The sequence below is a fragment of the Podarcis liolepis genome (assembly GCF_965112155.1).
Source record: "Podarcis liolepis genome assembly, chromosome: 7".
Lineage (NCBI taxonomy): Eukaryota > Metazoa > Chordata > Lepidosauria > Squamata > Lacertidae > Podarcis > Podarcis liolepis.
In genome coordinates, this window is record NC_139561.1 from 25683184 (window position 1) to 25702016 (window position 18833).

Genomic DNA, 18833 nt, shown 5'->3' on the forward strand with positions numbered 1-18833 from the left:
ACCCATGCACTTATTTGCCCAAGCGTTTTTCTGGACACAGATATTGTGCTGATAATTGCTGCTGGATGTTGTAGGTGCTATTGCTCTGGCGTTTCAGTGTTGGCTTATTGCATTTTTATAGTACATTATCATTATCATCATCAGTATTATCGTTTGACTGTAAACTGTCCTTAAATCTTCTGAATAAAAGCAGTGGTGGAGCATACAGTATGCCCACACTGCCCAGGGCAGGTGCGCACCCGAGGAGGGCAGGGGAGTGGAGCTCACTCCCGAGGGGGGCAGGGTGTGGAGGGTGCCCTCCCAGGCATGGGATAGCCACTCGGGTGCATGGAGCGGCATGAGTGCCTGGAGCCAAGGGTGGAGCGAGCCGCTGATGGGGGACATTCAACACACTGTCCACCCATGACTCCCAAGTCTCTCTGAGCTGTCAAAACGAGGTGGGAAGGGGGGAATGGCGCCGACAAAGCGGCACAGCTCCCACCTCCCCCCAACAGCTCGGGGTAGGCTTGGAAGTCATGGGCGGGCAGTGTACCGAATGTCACCCCTCTCAGTGAAGGTACCCGGGGCAATCCGCCCCCACTGCCCCCTTCCTCTGCGCCTGAATAGAAGGTGGCATATAAGTTTGTTTTAAAATATATATATTTCTAAATTATTTTAACTCATATGAGTAGATGATGATGATGATATTGTACTGCTGTTTGATTCTTATGTACCCTGCGCACACATTCATGTTCTGCGTGAAGGTGCAGTTTAGGGATTTCCCAAAGAAATAAATGGCAGTATTTTTCATGCCAGTAGTGAGGAAGGTCAGTTACAGAGCCTGAATATGCCTCTCCAAGCCTCTCTGTTTGACCTTCAGTGCTATCCCCATCCTCACACCTTCCTTGGCAGGTTTCACACCTTCCTTAAACCATCATAACCCCTCCTTCTTGGACCACTTTGGGTATCTCCTTCTCTCCTCCACATTCGCTTCAGATCTCTTAAGGGCTTAACCAATCAGTTGTTGTGCTCTCTATTTTTTCCCTTGCATGCCATGGTGGCTGGTGGATGTTTGGACTGGTGGGGCGGAAAGCAGGGAGCCCAACAGCAGGTGGCGCCAGAGCCAACGACAGGCACAGCTAACTGGTTCTAGATTTGTCACCCTTCCTTCTCGCAATTGCATTCTGTAATGGCAACCAGGAAGCGGACTTTATTTTTTGAGCCTGAGACCTAGAGTGTGGATACAGCTTTCTTTTGAACGCACCAGAGCAGACTTTCCTGTTGTTGGACCACAGCTCCCATCATCCCTGGCAGCTAAGGATGATGGGAGTTGTAGTGCAACAACTTCTGGGGACCCAAGGTTGAGAAAGGCTGCATTAGAGCCTTGAAGAACTCAGCAGAGAGGAGAATGGCAGCAGAAACTAGTTAGTTAGAATCATAGAAGCTTATAATTGTGGAGTTGGAAGGGATCCCAAGGGCCATCTAGTCCAACCCGCTGCAATGCAGGGATCACAGCTAAGTGGTAGTTGGCCCTGCCTGTCATGTGTTCTGGGCAGGGGATATTCCCAACTGTACCAGGAGATGCCAGCAATTCAACCTGGGGCCTTCTCTGTGCAAAGCAGGAGCTCTAACCATTGAGTTTATGGTCCCTCCCCAGCAAGTGATGTTAGAAAGCTATTGAAGCCCTGACATGGGCCTTCAGCACGGACACCAAGCACAGGGCAAGGGAATCTGTGTGCCTTTTCTGGGGTGGAAGACCTACGTACGTGCGCAGGCTTGCCTCTGCCAAGACCAAAAATATACTTTGTTCAAACACGCTCACGAACTGCCTCGAAGACCTCAAAAAGGTGGGAGATGCATACGTTGAAATAAGGAAAGCGGATCGGAAGGAGGCTTTGTAACTCAGCAAGAGGGCCTTTGCTTTCTGCGCAGCATCCTCAGGTGTGGCACTGTGGTGCCCATTGGGAGTGGTGGGGCCAAAGGGAGGAGGCCCAACAGCAGGTGGCGCCAGAGGCAGAGCCAACTCATTCTAGCTGTGCCCCATCTGCCTCCTTCTCCCTGCTGAGTTATACAAGGGGCAACACTCAGGCTAAGGTGGAGGAAGCTGATGGACAGCGCCCATCCCCTGTTGACTAATGGAAAGTAAGAAGGCTGGCAGGTGGGGGTTGGCTAAAGGTAGCTAGCAAGCCAGGACCTCATTTGCCCCCAGGGAAGATTCTTTGCAAAGTCTTCAAGATTCATTTGCCCATCCAAGGAGAAATCAGTGGGGTAGCCTCATGGGTGCCATGCCCAAAGTCCATGGGCCACATCCACTACAGGGGACCCACCAGCCCCCAGCAAAATCAGCACCCTCTTTTCTCCATCTCAGTGCTGAGCTGAGTGGCTTAAAGCCCCTCTGCACAGCTCAGCACTGCAACGGTGAAATGGCCCAGTCAAAGCATGGAGTTATATGGAGAGGTTTACGCCACTCAGCCCAGCACTTCAGTGGCAATGAGCGTGGCATGACCTGTGTATGGGTTTATATCTGCTGTGTGTGTGTGGCATGCAACCCTTGGACCTTCAGTATACAGTCCTCATGCTGAAAAGTGGTAGATAGGTTTTGTGTAAGACAATTATCACCTGCTTCCAGTTCCTTGGACAAGTTTACCTGCACAAGGAAGTAGAGAACTGCCTTATTCTGAGCCAGACCCATTGGTCTATCTAGTTCAGGATTGTCTACAGTCACTGGCTGTGGCTCTCCTGGGTTTTGGACAGAGGAAATCCCCAGCTCTGCCTGGAGATGTCACAGTTTGAAGCTCTACTCTGCATGCAAAGTTGATGCTCTTTTAATTGAGCCACGGCTGCAGTTCTCTTAACAGTTGTATGCTTCTCCACCAATGACTGCTGTGCTCATTCATTACATCTGCGGATGAGAATGCACTGCGGCCCATTGCAAGTAAACTTGCCCATAGACTTATAAAGCTGGAAGGATTCTTGGACATCACCTCCAGGTGTAGGGAACCTATGGGCCATCCACAGGTTGCTGAATTGCAGCTCCCATCATCACTTTTGGCTGTATGCTGGCTGGGGCTCAGGGATGGAGGGGAAATTCATTTGGTCTGCATTTTAATACAAAATTCTCAAATCTGCTCCCCCAAAACAGCTGTGTGAACCAAAACACAGTTCTCCTTTGAAATGAGCACTTCTCCAAGAGAAGATTTTCAATGAAATAGTCCAAGCAAAGACTGCATACATACAAGCAAGCATGCACATATTAGTGAAAATAACAGTCAAACTTGCATCCTATTGGAAGGTGGGGGGAACAGCTTGCAAAATAATAATAATAATAATAATAATAATAATAATAATAATAATAATAATAATAATAATAAATTTTATTTATATCCCGCCCTCCCCAGCCGAAGCTGGGCTCAGGGCGGCTAACAACAGACAAAATAGTCCAACATTCTAAAACATTCATTCTAAAATTAATTAAATCAAATTAAAATCAAATTAATGGCAACCATCAAGCAAAATTTTGTGCAGATTGCCAGAGGAGGGGGTCAGGCTGTGCCCTGACCAAAGGCCTGGTGGAACAGCTCTGTCTTGCATGCCCTGCGGAAGGATGTCAGGTCCTGCAGGGCCCTAGTCTCTTGTGACAGAGCGTTCCACCAGGTTGGAGCCGCGGCCGAGAAAGCCCTGGCTCTAGTTGAGGCCAACCTAACCTCTCTGTGGTGCTCACAGAAGGCAAATATGCGTTGCAAAAATGCACAAATAAGGGGAAACGTGTGTAAAAATACACACACACACACACACACACACACACACACACACATTTTCATGCTGTCTTATGTGATAGAAAAAAAATGCAATGTGCAATCTAGATTTAAGACTGGAAAAAGGAGAGGAACTGAAATTGACACCTCTTTCTATTTCTACCCACAGCTACACCTAGAGATAGTTCATGAGGGCCAGTCACTTATGCAAATGCCTTCAGTCTCACTTTCAGAATGGACAGCGCCCAAATCACAAAACCTTTAGCTCTTCCCAAGGGCAAAATGCAAGGGTTACATTTTGCTAAAATTTTTGTATGTATGATATATGCATGCATGCATGTATGTATCCTGGGTTGTGGTTTTTTTTGGAGGGGGAGGGTTGCACACGTGTCATCTCCATCCTGGATCAAGTTGAGGAACAAGGTCAGTCTTGTTAGAAAAAAAGGCAAAAGGCAAAAAAAGAGAGTACCCTTCTCTTTTTCTAACAAGTGGTGGCTTGTTTGGAATTGGGGGTGGTGTAGTGGCTAAAGATAAGAAGCTGAGCCATGAATGGCCCATGCTGGTTTTCTCTGGAGTGAGGCTACCCCTTTAAAGGTGCCTGTAACAAGACACCTGGAAAACTTTTTCTTTTGCAAAAAAAAAGGAGTGTGTTGAGATTTCCATGTGTTTAAACTGGCGGTGTTATTTCTCTCCATCCCTTCCTTCCTCCTCCCCCCCTTTCCATCCTCCTCCCCCTCCGTTTCCTTTCCTCCAGTCTCAGTTTAATTTGCTAAACAACAGCATGGATCAGAGCACTGACAGCAGGGCCGCCTCCTCTAGCCCTTATAGCTCCGAGCACGCCTCCAATGTCCCGACGCTCTCGCCTTACTCGCAGCCCAGCTCCACCTTCGACACCATGTCCCCAGCGCCTGTCATCCCGTCCAACACTGACTACCCGGGGCCACATCACTTCGAGGTCACCTTCCAGCAATCCAGTACGGCTAAATCTGCGACCTGGACAGTAAGTTGCATGGCTTTATTTTTCTGGCTCTTTTGAGGGGCAAGGCCACAGCTCAGTGGAGGAACAGCTTCCCTTTGCATGCAGAAAGTCCCAGGTTTGATCCCTGGGGTCTCACTAGGTAAATCTGATTCCTGAAGGTTTAGGCTGGAGAAGGGGAGACTGAGAGGTGATAGGAGAGCCGTCTTCAAATACCTGGAGGGCTGCTGCATAGAATATGGAGAGAGCTTGTTTCTGCCAGCAGGTAGGACCCAAACCAATAGATTCAAATTCCAAGAAAGGAGATTCTAACCTAAATATTGTGAAGAACTTCCTGACAGTGAGAGCTGGCTTGATAGTGGGATGGACCACCTCGGAAGGTGGTGGACTCTCCTTCCTTGGAGGTTTTTAAGCAGGGGTTGGATGGCCATCTGCCATGGATGCTCTAGTTGAGATTCCCGTATTGCAGGGGGTTGGACTAGATGGCCCTTGAGTTCCCCTCCAACTCTACAATTCTGTGATTCAGTGAAGCCCTGGAACACCACTGCAAGGCAGAGAAGACAATACTAGGCTAGATTGACCAATGGTCCTACTCAGTGCTTTTTTTCAAGGGGTGCTCAAGGGCAGCGCTTTTTGTTGTTGTTAAAAAGTGTTTGTTAAAAAGTGTGGCACTTACTATAACAACTTCATGGTGAGTACCAGTACCTATTTTTCTAGGGGGGAAAGCACTGGTCCTACTCCTTATAAGGCAGCTTCTCATGTCCTTCAGCTGGGGATTTGCCAGCCAGGAATGCACTCCCAATAGGTTGCCATCTTATTTATTTATTTTAGAACCTAAGCAACTGCCTTGTGCAGACTCAAGCCACTGATCCATCTAACTCAGTGCTGCCTACACTGACGGGCAGAAGCCCTCCAGGGTTTCTGAAGGACCTGGAGATGCCAGGGATTGAATCTGAACCCCTTTCCATGCTCAACCCACTGAGTTATGGCCTTTCCTCAAAGGCTGGTGTGTGCCAATAGGCTTTCTTTTAAATATGCATTTGCCCATATTGGGCAAGCGGACTTTTCAGATGTGTCAGTGCATCTTAGAACTATCTTGCCTTTTACTCCCTTCAGTCCAACTTTGGGAGCTAGGTCACTGGTATGTCCATTATATGGGACCTCTCTCTCATCAAGCCAGTTCCAAAATCCCATCACACCAGGTGCAATGCAAGCAAAAGGGTGCAGGGCATAGCTGAACAGATGTGGCATTTACTGTTCACTTATTACGCATATATCTGATCATACAACTTAGTGCAGCATAGGCGGGGTTTCCCATGTAGCATTGCATCCATGTGCTGACCAGACCTGATAACAACAACAACAACAATTTAATTGTACCCCGCCTATCTGACTTGGTTGCCCCAGCCACCCTGGGTGGCTCCAGCCACTCTGTTTAAGTATGGCAAGTTGGCTGTGTCATATCCCTTTAGACTGGCAGTAGCCAAAAGTGTTGCCTTCCAGATTTTGTTGGGCTACAATGCCCATCATCCCTAGCCTTGCTGGCTTGGGCTGATGGGAGTTGTAGTCCAACAACACCTGGGGAGAGCACCCTGTTGGCTGTAACTCTTAGACCATGCCTTCAGAACTGGCTTCATTCAAAGTGTCACCCACTGAGCTCTATCAGACAAAGCAAACTAGCCACTTTCTCCAACAAGGTTGAGAGGGGTCTGAATCCACTTCTCCAGTATCACTCAGGTTAAGCGGCAGGTTTAGCCAGTTCCCTTCCTCAGCACTCTCAAATGGTCACCACACACGTGGTACATGGTACATAGAGAGGCATCCCTCTATGCTGCTCCTGTGACACACACAAACTCCCTTCTCACATGGTTCCTGTCAGGGGTGGAGGAGAAACTTGACTCACTTCACAGTTAAAGGCGAGCCTACCTGTTCCACGCTTTCCGAAACAATATGCGAACGGAAACATGGCCATCCTTTGAAATTTGCGCTTCTTTGAATTTTTCAAGGCAGCCAAGTTACGTGCACCAAAAGCGCATTGGCTGGGGTGAAGAAGCATGCATGAAAATGCATGACATTAAGTGAAAACAACATGCAAAACTGTATTCTGTTAGGGGAAACTGCTTTGCAAAAATGTGTATATTAGGCAGACTTGCAGACAAGCATGCATATATCAGGAGATCGTCTCATTAAAATCATGGCGAATTTTCACGAGCACTTTATTGGGTGTTTTGCGGTTTTTTTGAGAGGGAAAAAATAATAATAAGCAGGAAATTGATGTGGAAATGTGGAGAACTGAATTTAAGACTAAGAAAAGAAACCTAGAAGCTGAAGATGACAGATTCACTCATCCTTATCAGTCAGGATAATGCAGTGTGAGTGGTGAGGAGAGTGCCAAGGGCACCACAGCACCGTTCTCCTCCTAAGTAAACTGTTTATTTGGGTACAAGAGCATTCTCATTGGCAGGCACGTGGCTTTGGAATTCATTGCCAGACCACAAATGCTGCAGGCTTTCCTGAGATATTCGGGGACTCAGCCCCAACCCCAACCCTTTGCAGGCTGTCCTTCGAAGGGTTGTTACTGGGAAGGGTTGTTACTGGGTTTCCCTTTGCTTCAGCCCTTTCATGATATTGTAGTAATTTTGAGTGGGTCGGCCTGCCTTATCCGTTACTGTTCTCTCAGTATTCTATTCGCTAACTGTCGCCATTGCATTTCTGCAATGCAAGCTGTCATGAAGGAGGCAGCATATAGCTGTTTCAAACCCATAAAATAGTGCTGTTAAGGGCACCATCTCTGGGCAAAGCCTAGCCTCCATCACAGAATATAAGAAGCCACCTTAGACTGAATCAGACCACTGGTCCTACTAACTCAGTACTGCCTTCACTGGCTGGCAGTGGCTCTCCAGGAAATCTATGCAGAAGTCTCTCTCTGTCAACCTTGGAGATGCTGGGGATTAAACCTGGGACCTTCTATATTCAACGCAGGTGCTCCACCACTGAGCTACAGCCCTTTCCTTAAAACACAGGAACATAGTCAGCTGCTGTATACCGAGCCAGACCATTGGTCCATCTAGCTCTGTCTTTTTGACACTGGCTGGCAGCAACTTCCCATGGCTTTGGGCAGAGGACATTCCCAGCCTCCCCTGGTGATTCTGCAGGGTTGTAGGACTTGCGCTATTCTGCATGAAAAGCAGGTGGTCTACCACCAGCCTTCCCTTCCCTAAACTGAACTCCCTTAGCTGAGTGACCCAGCCCAGAGTGACCAGGATCCCACAGGAAGGCAGAATTTCTTTTCATGGCACAGACGTTAACGTGTTTAGTTATAGCTCAACAGGTTAGAGCATGGCTCCTAATGCCAAGGTTTCAGGATCAATCCCTGTATGGGACGGCTGCATATTGCAGGGGGTTGATCCTCAGGGTCCCTTCCAACTTTACAATTCTATGATCACTGACTAGTGGTTGTTGAAAGGAGAGCTGGCACTCAGGCATAAAAGCCCATTGTCTGCACACGCATGCAAATATTGTAGCAAGTGTTCCGCTAGCTGTTAAATCATCGTGGTAATATTTCTAAACCAGCCCAAGTTAAACGGCACGCACAAAACGCTTCTCATACTGGAAGGTGTTAGGATGAGCTCATCACCAGTCTTACATGCTACTGTCTAGCATTAAGATTTCAACTGATATTTCACCACAAGCCTAAGCACACTTACAGTACCTGGGAGCCAGGTATGATGGGGGAAGAAATATGATTCAGTTTGCATTTAAAGGTGAACCTAATCTGTACTTTCTGCAACAAGACACAGACATCCTTTGGAATTTGGATGTCTCCGAATATTGCTGTGTCTTTCTCCAGTGTATCAGAATGCATATACTGGGGTAAAGATGTCCCTAAAGCGTGCATATATTGGTGTAAATGATGTACCGAAATGCACTGCGCTGTGGAGAAACTGCTTTGCAAAAACTTTGCACTTCATACCAAAAACTATGCATACTTTCAGGAATTCACAAATGCGGGTGAATTTTCATGAGTATATAAAAAATTGGAATTCAGGCACTGATGTGGAGAAAACACGGGCTTGAGATTGGAAAAACAAGAAACTAAAAGACAGGTTTAGTCCATTCACACTTGGGAGGTTTAGTCCATTCACACTTGGGAGTAGCCTCGTTGAATTCAGTGGAGCCCAGCTCCCGAGGAAACGCACGCAGACTTTGGATGCACATCTCCTTGACTATAGTCTTGTAGACAGTTAGGCAGCTGCAATCTCAATGTGGAGATGCCTAGACAAACTCACCCGGGAGTAAGCCCCACCAAATATACTTCCAAATAAAGAGGCATAGAACATGATTGCAATTCAGAATCTGAGTTGTTGCCTGCTCTGTGCAATGGTGGCTTGCTTATCTATCTATCTATCTATCTATCTATCTATCTATCTATCTATGCTTTAATCTCCCACCTTTCCTTTAAGGAGCTCAAGGTGACATACACGGCGCTCTTCCTCTCCATTTTATTTTCACAACCCTGTGAGGTAGGTTAGGCTGAGATGATGACTGCCCCAAGAAGACCTGCTTGGAATGTAAACTGTTTTGCCATCAGTGGGGATACTTTTGAGTAAGTGTTGCTAGGGGCAGAGTGTCCATTGATCAGATATCCTGGGATTGCACTTTATTTATTTATTATTTAGCATAATGTATATACCATTTGAATGCAATAAACCTCTAAGTAGAGGTTTGCAAGAAATATTAAAATGATCAATTTTTTAAAAAGGTAACGCTAAACACATTTAAAAGAGAATTAACATTGGTAATTAAAACGAGATCAAAACAGTTGTCAGCATTGTTGCATTTTAATATTTTGCTGAAAGCCACCCGGAGTGGCTGGGGAAACCCAGCCTAATGGGCGGGGTATAAATAATAATAACAACAATTTATTATTATTATTCTGCATGTCTGGATAGGCTTGCCAAAACAAAAATATTTCAAGCAGGTGCCAAAAGGAGTATAGCACAAAGGCCTCTCTGCCTTGTATCAATAGGCAGGGAGTTCCAAAGTGCAGGTGCTCCTACACTAAATGATTGATTTATTACAATTGTAGAACGAGTATTATGTGGCGTCTGTAACCGGGCCAGTTCTGCTAATTGAAGCGGTCAACTGGCCACACATGGGGTAAGGCTATCCCGCAAGTAAACTTTCCCCAAGCCGTTAAGGGCTTTATATACCAATTGTGACACCCTGAACTTGACCCAGTAATGAACAGGCAAACACTCCAGGTCTCTGAGCAGAGGTATTGCATGTTGACAGGGCTTCACTCCTGTCTGCTCTATCTGCAATTCCCAGGTCAAGCACAAGGGAAACCCCACATAGAGTGCATTGCAGTTATCTGGTACAGAGGCCACCACTGCCTGATGTACAGTGGTGCCTCGCAAGACGAAAAGAATCCATTCTGTGATTCTCTTCGTCTAGCGGTTTTTTCGTCTTGAGAAGCAAGCCCATTGACAGATTAGCGGATTAGCGCTATTAGCACTATTAGCGGCTTTTAGTGGCTTATCTGCTGATCGGATCAGCTGATAAGTGGCTTAGCGGCTTAGAAAAAGGGGGGGAAGGGAAAAAAACCAGCAGGAACTCGAAAGACATTGTCGTCTTGCGAAGCAAGCCCATAGGAAATTCGTTTTGCGAAGCACCTCCAAAACGGAAAACTCTTTCGTCTAGTGAGTTTTCCGTCTTGCGAGGCATTCGTCTTGCGGGGCACCACTGTACTATAGTTAAGCTGGCACATCTGGTTAAAGGAGCTTCTAGCCACTGTTAGTTCATGGGCCTCTGGTGATAAAGCTGAGATAATAGTTTGTCCAGGGCAACCCAGTAATGTCACAAGAGTTTGGACATAGATTCGCCAAGTCAATCCTATGGACCAAAGCAGATCTTTCTCCATTTCTCAATGTGCAGTTTGGGATAATCGGCCTCCTGGTGGTTTGAGAGAGGTTGCGCTTCCAGAAGAGAAAACAGCAGCAGCAGCAACAACAACCACCCAGGGTTGCTTTCAAGTACGCTATACTCAGAGTAGACCCATTGAAATTAATGACTGCTGTAGGGGCCTCCCATTCTAGGGCAGAGATACCTGTACAGTGGTGCCTCAGGTTACAGACGCTTCAGGTTACAGACTCTGCTAACCCAGAAATATTACCTCGGGTTAACAATTTTGCTTCAGGATGAGAACAGAAATCGCACGGCGGCAGCGTGAGGCCCCATTAGCTAAAGTGGTACCTCAGGTTAAGAACAGCTTCAGGTTAAGAACGGACCTCCAGAACGAATTGATTATTGAAAGTACCTAGGGGAGAATAGAGATCTTCCAAAGGCCACTGTTTCCCTTGCTCCTACTCTGAAGAGAAATATATTTAAGGAGGATATTGACAAGCTGGAACATGTGCAGAAGAGGGGGACCAGGATGACAAAGGGCCTGGAAGCCAAGCCTTATTAGGAACGGTTGAGGGAGTTGGGTATGTTTAGCCTGGCGAATAAAAGACTGAGAGGTGATATGATAGGCATCTTCAAATATCTGAAGGATGCCCCATGGAAGATGAAGCAAGCTTGTTTTCTGCTGCTCCAGAGGAGAGGACACCATCCAAATGATTCAAACAACAATAAAGGAGATTCCAGCTAAATATTAGGAAGAACTTTCTGGTGGTAAGAGTTGATTGATGGTGGAGCAAACTACCTTGGAAGGTGGTGAACTGTCATTCATTGGATGTTTTTCAGCAGAGGTTGGGTGGCCATTTGCAGGGATTCTTTAGCTGTGATTCCTGCATTGCAGGGGGTTGGACTAGATGACCCTTGAGATTCCTTCCAACTCTGTAGTTCTATGATTCTATACATATTGCCCAGGGCTTTTTTAATCAGCTGGAACTTACTGAACAACGATCTAATAGGGAGATGCGGGCTCTGAATTTCTATAACTCAATAGGGGTTCAACTAGGATCACCTTTAGATGAACTATTTATTCTGCATTCATTGTGATTTGTTTGCAAGGAGGCTATAAGATGTTGCATTAAGCAATTATTATCCCACACTTTCCATTTCATTTCCTGGTCACTTTCCTCATTCCATAATTTTTTATTGGGGGTGGTGGGGTGGGTAGTTTGCTGTGCAAATCAACTTTAATTGCACAACGTGGATTTGCTAGTGTGTGGTTGAATCCTACCTGAAAATATTGGCAGTCTTGAAGCACCCCAGATGCCCCATCAGCAGAGTGTTGCAGAGAGGCAAAATGTAATGCAAAATTTTGCTACTAAATTCTCTCTCTCTCTCTCTCTCTCTCTCTCTCTCTCTCTCTCTCTCACACACACACACACACACACACACACAATGTTTAGGGGTATGTGTACCCCTGCATCCCCCCCAGAAAAAGCAATATATATATTTATGAGACTGTGTCCTGCAAAAATCTATATATGCTACTCAAGACATTCCAAATTTAATTTAATAAATTTAATAAATTTAATAAATTAAATAGATTTAATAAATCCTGTCTTTATCCGCTTCTCAAAGTACTGAAATAATTCTGTAACGAAAACCTAGCATGTATGAAGGAATCAATAAATTTTGACTTTGAATGTTTTAGCATTAGTATTACTTCCGCGATGGAATGTTTTCAGATGATAGTGGCTCACTTTTGTTGTTTAGCAATTAAAATATAATTCGGCACCTGGGTGTTCCCTTCTGTTCATCTTCCCCACACTTTTTTATTTTGTTTTTAGCTTTGTGTTCTTGGGGGCTTCATCACATTTGCTGAGGGGGTGAATTCCCTGGAACTCTTCAGCAAAGATTGGAACTCAGGTTCCTAGAGAGCACCTGCTGGAGCAAGGCTGTGCCTTCTGAGGACAATAGGATGGGCTTGGGCACTGACCACACAAATCTGGCTTCCTTGGAGAACAGCAGAGCAGTTCCAAAGGGAGTTCATGACAAAGGCGTGTACAATTTATGCATGGTGTAGACAGGAAGAAGTGCTTCCTCCTCTTAGAGTATTAGATCTTTGGGACCATCCAATGAATCTGAATGCTGGAAGATTCAGGACAGACAAAATAAAATACCTCTCCACACAACCCATAGTTAAACTATGGAATTTGCTCCCATGAGAGGTAATTATGGCCACCAACTTGGATGGCTTTCAAATAAATTTATGTTGGAGAGTGAGGTTTGGAAGAGAGATCCAAAGTTTGCTTCAGCATATAAGACACCATCTTTAACTCCATGGCATTTGTTCTTCTCAAAGTGCCCTGCAAACTCTTTCTTGTCTAATGCAGAGACGTTTAGCATGTTGCAGCTCAGACTTGGAGCGTACAAAAACATCAACCACATTGTTGGCCTCTTGGATTGTCGCATCTTAACGTTCTGGATCCCTTGTTTTGGATCTCCATTACATCACTGTTAGAAATCAGAATGTTCCTGCTCGTGTTGTTCTAGACACTTAAAGAAATTCCTGTTATGGGAACTGTGAGAAGAACACCCACTGTTGATAATCCTGTGAGAGGGATCCTGTAGGAACATATTACTCATGTTGCTCTGTCTCCTTCTATTTGTTCACATTCCTCTGGGGCTTCCCCCATTGTTGTCTAGAATGTGTTAACCTTGTGGGTAGGGTTGCTGCTCCAGCACACATTGGCCTTGTGCCCCTCCTACCCACATCTGAAGCAAGTACCGGTAAGAGGCTCTCTCTTGGGCAGGGAATTCTCCCTGGAATTGGAGAAGTCATTTGAGTCAGAAGGCTCTCTTTGTGACGAAAGGAACGCTTCATCCTTTGGGGAGCAGTGTTCTTTCAGAAATACCATGGCTCTGTCCAGGACATCTTATCATTCCAACACTTTTGCAAAAGCATCAAAATTATCTCCTAGTGAGCTGATCAGAATGGAGATCTTTTGCTCGTCATAAAAAAAGCCTGTTAGAGCCAGCTGGTCAGTTGGTGTTAGCACACTTGCCACAGTCTCTTTCAGAATTCAGCCTTAGCCTGAATAGTGCCTTCACCCATTTTGCCTGATGTCTCTTGCTAACAAATCCAAATGGAAATTCTAGCTTTCTTAAAGCTTCAGCTGCAGTTTCACAGTGCTCAAGGTGGATCAGCTGGCAATTCGCTAAGCTTTGCATAACGACCCCCATGGCAGAATTGCTTTCTGTGTCCCATTGGCATGCTTCCTTATCATTGGCTATGAGCCTGGGATTCTCAATGCAATTTAATATGCCTTTCGCCTTTAAAAAAGATCTCCAATCTCATTTTGCAATGGACAATTGTGAAGTTTGTAAGCTTTGCAAGGGTGGAATTATGACAGATCATTGGATCCAGGGCTGTCATGGTTAAAAAACAAGTTTCCCCAAAATGCTGGAAACACACACACACCACTAAAATTGCAAAAAATAAAATAAAAAATGTTTGATAATAATAATAAAACCTTCCTGGAGACTTGAACACAAACCTGGTGGATGGGGAAGGGAGGAAAATGGTGGTGGATACCTATCCCCCTCAGTAAAAACAAATGGACAAAAAGAAGTCTCAAAAACCCTTTCATGCACACAAGTGTGAGTCAGTAACTGTATATTACAACAGTTTTGACACATACATGGAGGATAAGCCTATCAATGGCTACTAGTTGCTGGAAACTGCAGGAGGGGAGAGTTGCAATTACACTCAGGTCCAACTTGTGGGCTTTCCATTGAGGTATCTGCTTGGCCAGTAGGAAAACAGGATGAAGCATCATCAGGTAGGCTATTGGCCTGATTTTGTAGGGCTCTTTCAATGATGAGGAAGTTCTTTGGCATAAACCTCACTAAAATAAATGGAAGATACACAAAGGAGAGGTGGACAAGCCTTTAGCCAGTGCTAACCCAAGACATTTTGCTTCATGAGGCAAAGGATAAGATGCCCTTCCCCCGGTTACATTCCCAAAATCTGGCCAGGTGGACAGGTGATTCTTATTTCCACACTGGTGATGGGACAGCAGACTAGTTTGGAGGATGAAGGTCAGACTGTAGGTGGCATCTACAGGACTTCTTCCCAATGTGCTGCCACCATTTTCTGCTTCTCTTCATTTGTCACCAGAGGCAGAAACCTCACTGAACTTTGGCTGCAGGCAGCTGTCCAAGATGAGAGTGAAGAGGACCAGGAGGGTATAGCCAATGAATTAACCAGATAGTCAGAAACGGAGAACCAATCAGTAGGGATGGAGAAGAAAGCCACTTCCGTTTGCATCTAAAAGCGAGCTTATTTACTCCCCGAAACAAACGGGTGAACCGAAACAACAGCCATCCTTCGAAATATGCACTTCTCTAAATTTTATAGTGCAGTTCTCCAGCAGAGTAAAATATGCAAAAATAAATTTTAAAAATGCATCTACACGGGTAATGTGTGCAAAAGTGAGAAACCAAAACTGACAGATTTGCCTGTCTCTGGCTGTAGTTCCCAGAGAAACGGATCAATACTGTGGGAACTGGAGGTCTGTGAAGGGCATAGGGCTCTCCTAACAATTCTCAGAATCCTTAGCAAACTAATGTTCCCTTGGATTCTTTGCCATTTAAAGTGGCACTATAGGGCTTTAACTGCTTGGTTCAGATGAGGCCTTATTGAGAGCCAGTGTGGTGTAGTGGTTAAGAGCGGTAGTCTCGTAATCTGGGGAACCGGGTTCGCGTCTCTGCTCCTCCACATGCAGCTGCTGGGTGACCTTGGGCCAGTCACACTTCTTTGAAGTCTCTCAGCCCCACTCACCTCACAGAGTGTTTGTTGTGGGGGAGGAAGGGAAAGGAGAATGTTAGCCGCTTTGAGACTCCTTAAAGGGAGTGAAAGGCGGGATATCAAATCCAAACTCTTCTTCTTCTTCTTCTTCTTAAAGTTGAACAGCCACTGGAATGCCACAGCTTCCCCATCCCTGACTTCTGGAAGTGTTCAAACCTGCAGTTCTCCGGCAGAGTCCCAGTTTGATCCCTGACATCTTCCTACAAACACCTTCACAACTGCCATGCAAGCTCCTGGTATTTACAGCAGCCCCAGCCAATCCAGAGGCTTCCCCTCTGCCAGCCAATCAAAGTTCTGGCATTACAAACCACTATTCCCTTTTGTGCCTGAAGGGGGTGCGCCTGAGCACTGAGCATACTCAGGTCTCGGGTAGCTTATCATGGCTAGCCCTCAGCCTCAAGGCATGGTGACTGCTACAGCAAAGGATCGTTTGGGTCTCTCTTTAGCAGCTTCTGCTGCATCTCCATAATCATCATCATTCACCCCTGAACAAGGACCTCATAGGGTAAATGTATTTATTTAGAGCAGGGGTGGTGAAGCTAAGGCCTATGGACAGAATGTGGACATCCAGATTTCTCTGCCTGGTCCTCAAGGCTTGCCCCAGGCCACACCCCTTCCCCACCTATATCCGCTTCCCCAAGGCCACACCTGTCACCAGCCCCACTTAGTACCCTCCTCAGGCATTTTGGTCTGGGTGGAATGTGTCCTCGATTGTGACTCTTGCTGACCTGGATGGAGAATAGAGAGAGGGGTGTTTGTGTGTGCTTGTAGAACCTGGCCCATTTTACAAAGGCAAAACTTTACATTTCTTGCTCTGGCCCCTTTTGTCTCTGGCTGAACCTGTCACCAGTGTGGGGCCCCTAGAAGGTTGCCCAGATGAGAATGTGGCCCCTCAAGCAGGAAAAAGTTCCCCACCATTTATTTGGAGGTTTACACCCAAGCTTTTAATCAAAGTGACTTGTAATAGATTGCAACAGCATGCCCTAAATCCACACAGCCATGCACTCTCTTAGTCCTCTGGCTGGTGGATGGTGCCTGGCTGGTTGCCCTCCAAACTATGATGTGCTTCCTGAGAAGCAGAGAGTGAAATTCTCATTAGGATTAGTATTGCGGCTGTTAAGATCACAGAATCATGAGGATCCTCTAGCCCAGACATAGGCAAATTCGGCCCTCCAGATGTTTTGGGACTACAACTCCCATCATCTCTAGCTAACAGGACCAGTGGTCAGGGATGATGGGAATTGTAGTCTCAAAACATCTGGAGGACCGAGTTTGCCTATGCCTGATCTAGCCCAACCCCCAGCAATACAGGAATATGCAGCTGTCCCATACGGGGATCAAACCTGCAACCTTGGCATTACCAACACCATGCTCTAACGAACTATAAACAATAGTACCAGTGTGCGCCTCTGTTCAGTTTTTTTTTTTTAAATTTATATACCCCTTGATTATAGGGAAAGCGGTATACAAAAAAGACAAAGAAAAAACAATAAACTTATCAGTAATAAATAAATAAATACAACCATGATTTAAAACTTATAGAAAGTTAAAACCGCAATAGAATAGACAAAAGACAAATGGAAACTCCTACGAACTTCCTAAACATCTGGGTAGGCTTATCTAAATAAGAAGGCAGGCACCTGGGCAACTGGCAGATGGGACAGAGAGGGAGAAGTCCACTTCCTGCATCTGCTCCTTCTCTGGCTGATGGAGGGGGCCTGGCTAATCTTGCCCCCATTGCTACAAGCTCTTCCTTGAGAGGCAGCAGGTGCACCCTCCTAGTGCCCTTTGGCCTCCTGACTCATGGACCAGTGGCTGCTCCCCTTCAGCTCTGAGGTCCTGGGTCAACTCGTAGAAACCCCACATCCTGGCAGCAACCCCCCCCCCCCACCGCCACTCTCCTGTTTGTGATTCATTTTCATAGTGGGTGGGAGGCCAGAGAAGCTGGCTCTCTGATCCATGGGCATGATGGAGCATGTCAGTAGCCCGACAGCATGTGCAAAGCTATCAGGCTGTCTGCCTGCAGGAGCTGCCTGGACGTGTCAAAACCGGGAGCTGATCGCAGCTGCCATATCTGCCCCATGCCCCCCTCCCCTCCCCTTGCCACGCCAGCCAGCTGGTAACTGATAGATAATTAGTATTTTTCTCAAGTCCAATCGCGGCAGCAGCAATGGCAGCTGTGGGACCCGCTGCCTCCCTTCTTTAGCACTCCCCCCAAAAGCATGGGGGATGCTTGAAGTGAGAAAAGCACCTTTGGCCCTCCACACCTTGCATGCCGCAGAGGAGACTTGCAAGAATGTAAGGGCATAAGCACACAGAAGAAGAGGAGGCCTGATGGACACCTAGCCCAGTGTCCTGCTCTCAGGGTCACCAGCCAAATGCTTGTGGGAAGCCCACAAGTAAGAGCCGGATGCAGCAGGGAATGCAAACTTCACTGGAGGCTTCTAAGCAGAGGTTGACGGTGGCCATATTGACAAAGTGATTCTTTAGCTGTGATTCTGGCATTGCAGGGGGTTGGACTAGATGGCCCATGGGGTCCCTTCCAACTCTCCAATTCCATGATCCAGTGATCCCCTGCGATTCCCAGCAACTGGGATCCAAAGGCACACATTGTCTCCATCTGTGGAGGCAGAACATAGCCATAGCAGAGAGTAGCCACTGATGGGTATCCTCCATGAATTTGTCTAACCCTTGTTTAAAGCTTATTCAAGTTGGTGGTCATCACTGCCCCTTGTGGTAGTGAGTTCCATCGTTTAACTATGCACTGTGTGAAGAGGTACTTTTGCCTGTCCTGAATCTTCCAGCATTCCACTCCATCGGATGGTCCTAGTATTACGAGAGGAAGAGGGCAGACTTCTTCCTGTCCTCTTTCTCCACATAACTGCATACAACTCTATCATGATCTCTCTTTTGGAGCTGCCCTGGTGTTCTGCAAGGAAGTGGACTTGTATGGTCCAGAACCCAAACTGTCTCCTGCTTCAGGCAAAAGAAGCGGTAATGAACATGTCTAGCTTGCATTTTTTATATTCTGCCATCAGCGTACACTACACTACACTTAATAAATTTAACTCTCTGCTCAAGATGCTGGAGTAGGGTTGCCATGTGTCTGGAATTTCCTGGATATAGCTGGCAATCAGAAACATTGTCTGGGCAGAAATAGCTGAAACTATGGCAAGCCATGTTGGCAGTTTCATTTTTGGTGTGTCCCCCCCCCCCAAAAAAAATAGCTCAAAAATGTCAATATTTTCAAGCTCAACAACTTTTCTGTCCAGATTTGAAATATGGAAACCCTAGTTTGGAGTGAGGAAATGGGCAAAAGAGGAGGAATGGAAATGAATGAAGAGGAAAAGGAAAT

The 18833-nt window shown here is 46.2% G+C and overlaps 2 protein-coding genes across 4 annotated transcripts in view; one reads left to right on the forward strand and one right to left on the reverse strand.

Annotated features, from left to right (window-relative positions):
* LOC310711310 (putative oxidoreductase YteT) overlaps nucleotides 1-18833 on the reverse strand; it is a 154245-nt gene that overhangs the window by 28320 nt on the left and 107092 nt on the right. The gene's annotated exons all lie outside the window — the stretch shown is intronic.
* TP73 (tumor protein p73) overlaps nucleotides 1-18833 on the forward strand; it is a 78458-nt gene that overhangs the window by 22940 nt on the left and 36685 nt on the right. For all 3 annotated transcript variants that reach the window (XM_083513036.1, XM_083513038.1, XM_083513037.1), the window contains one exon: nucleotides 4489-4734. In XM_083513036.1, coding sequence (XP_083369162.1) covers nucleotides 4489-4734 — 246 coding nt within the window. The remainder of the gene's footprint in view (nucleotides 1-4488; nucleotides 4735-18833) is intronic.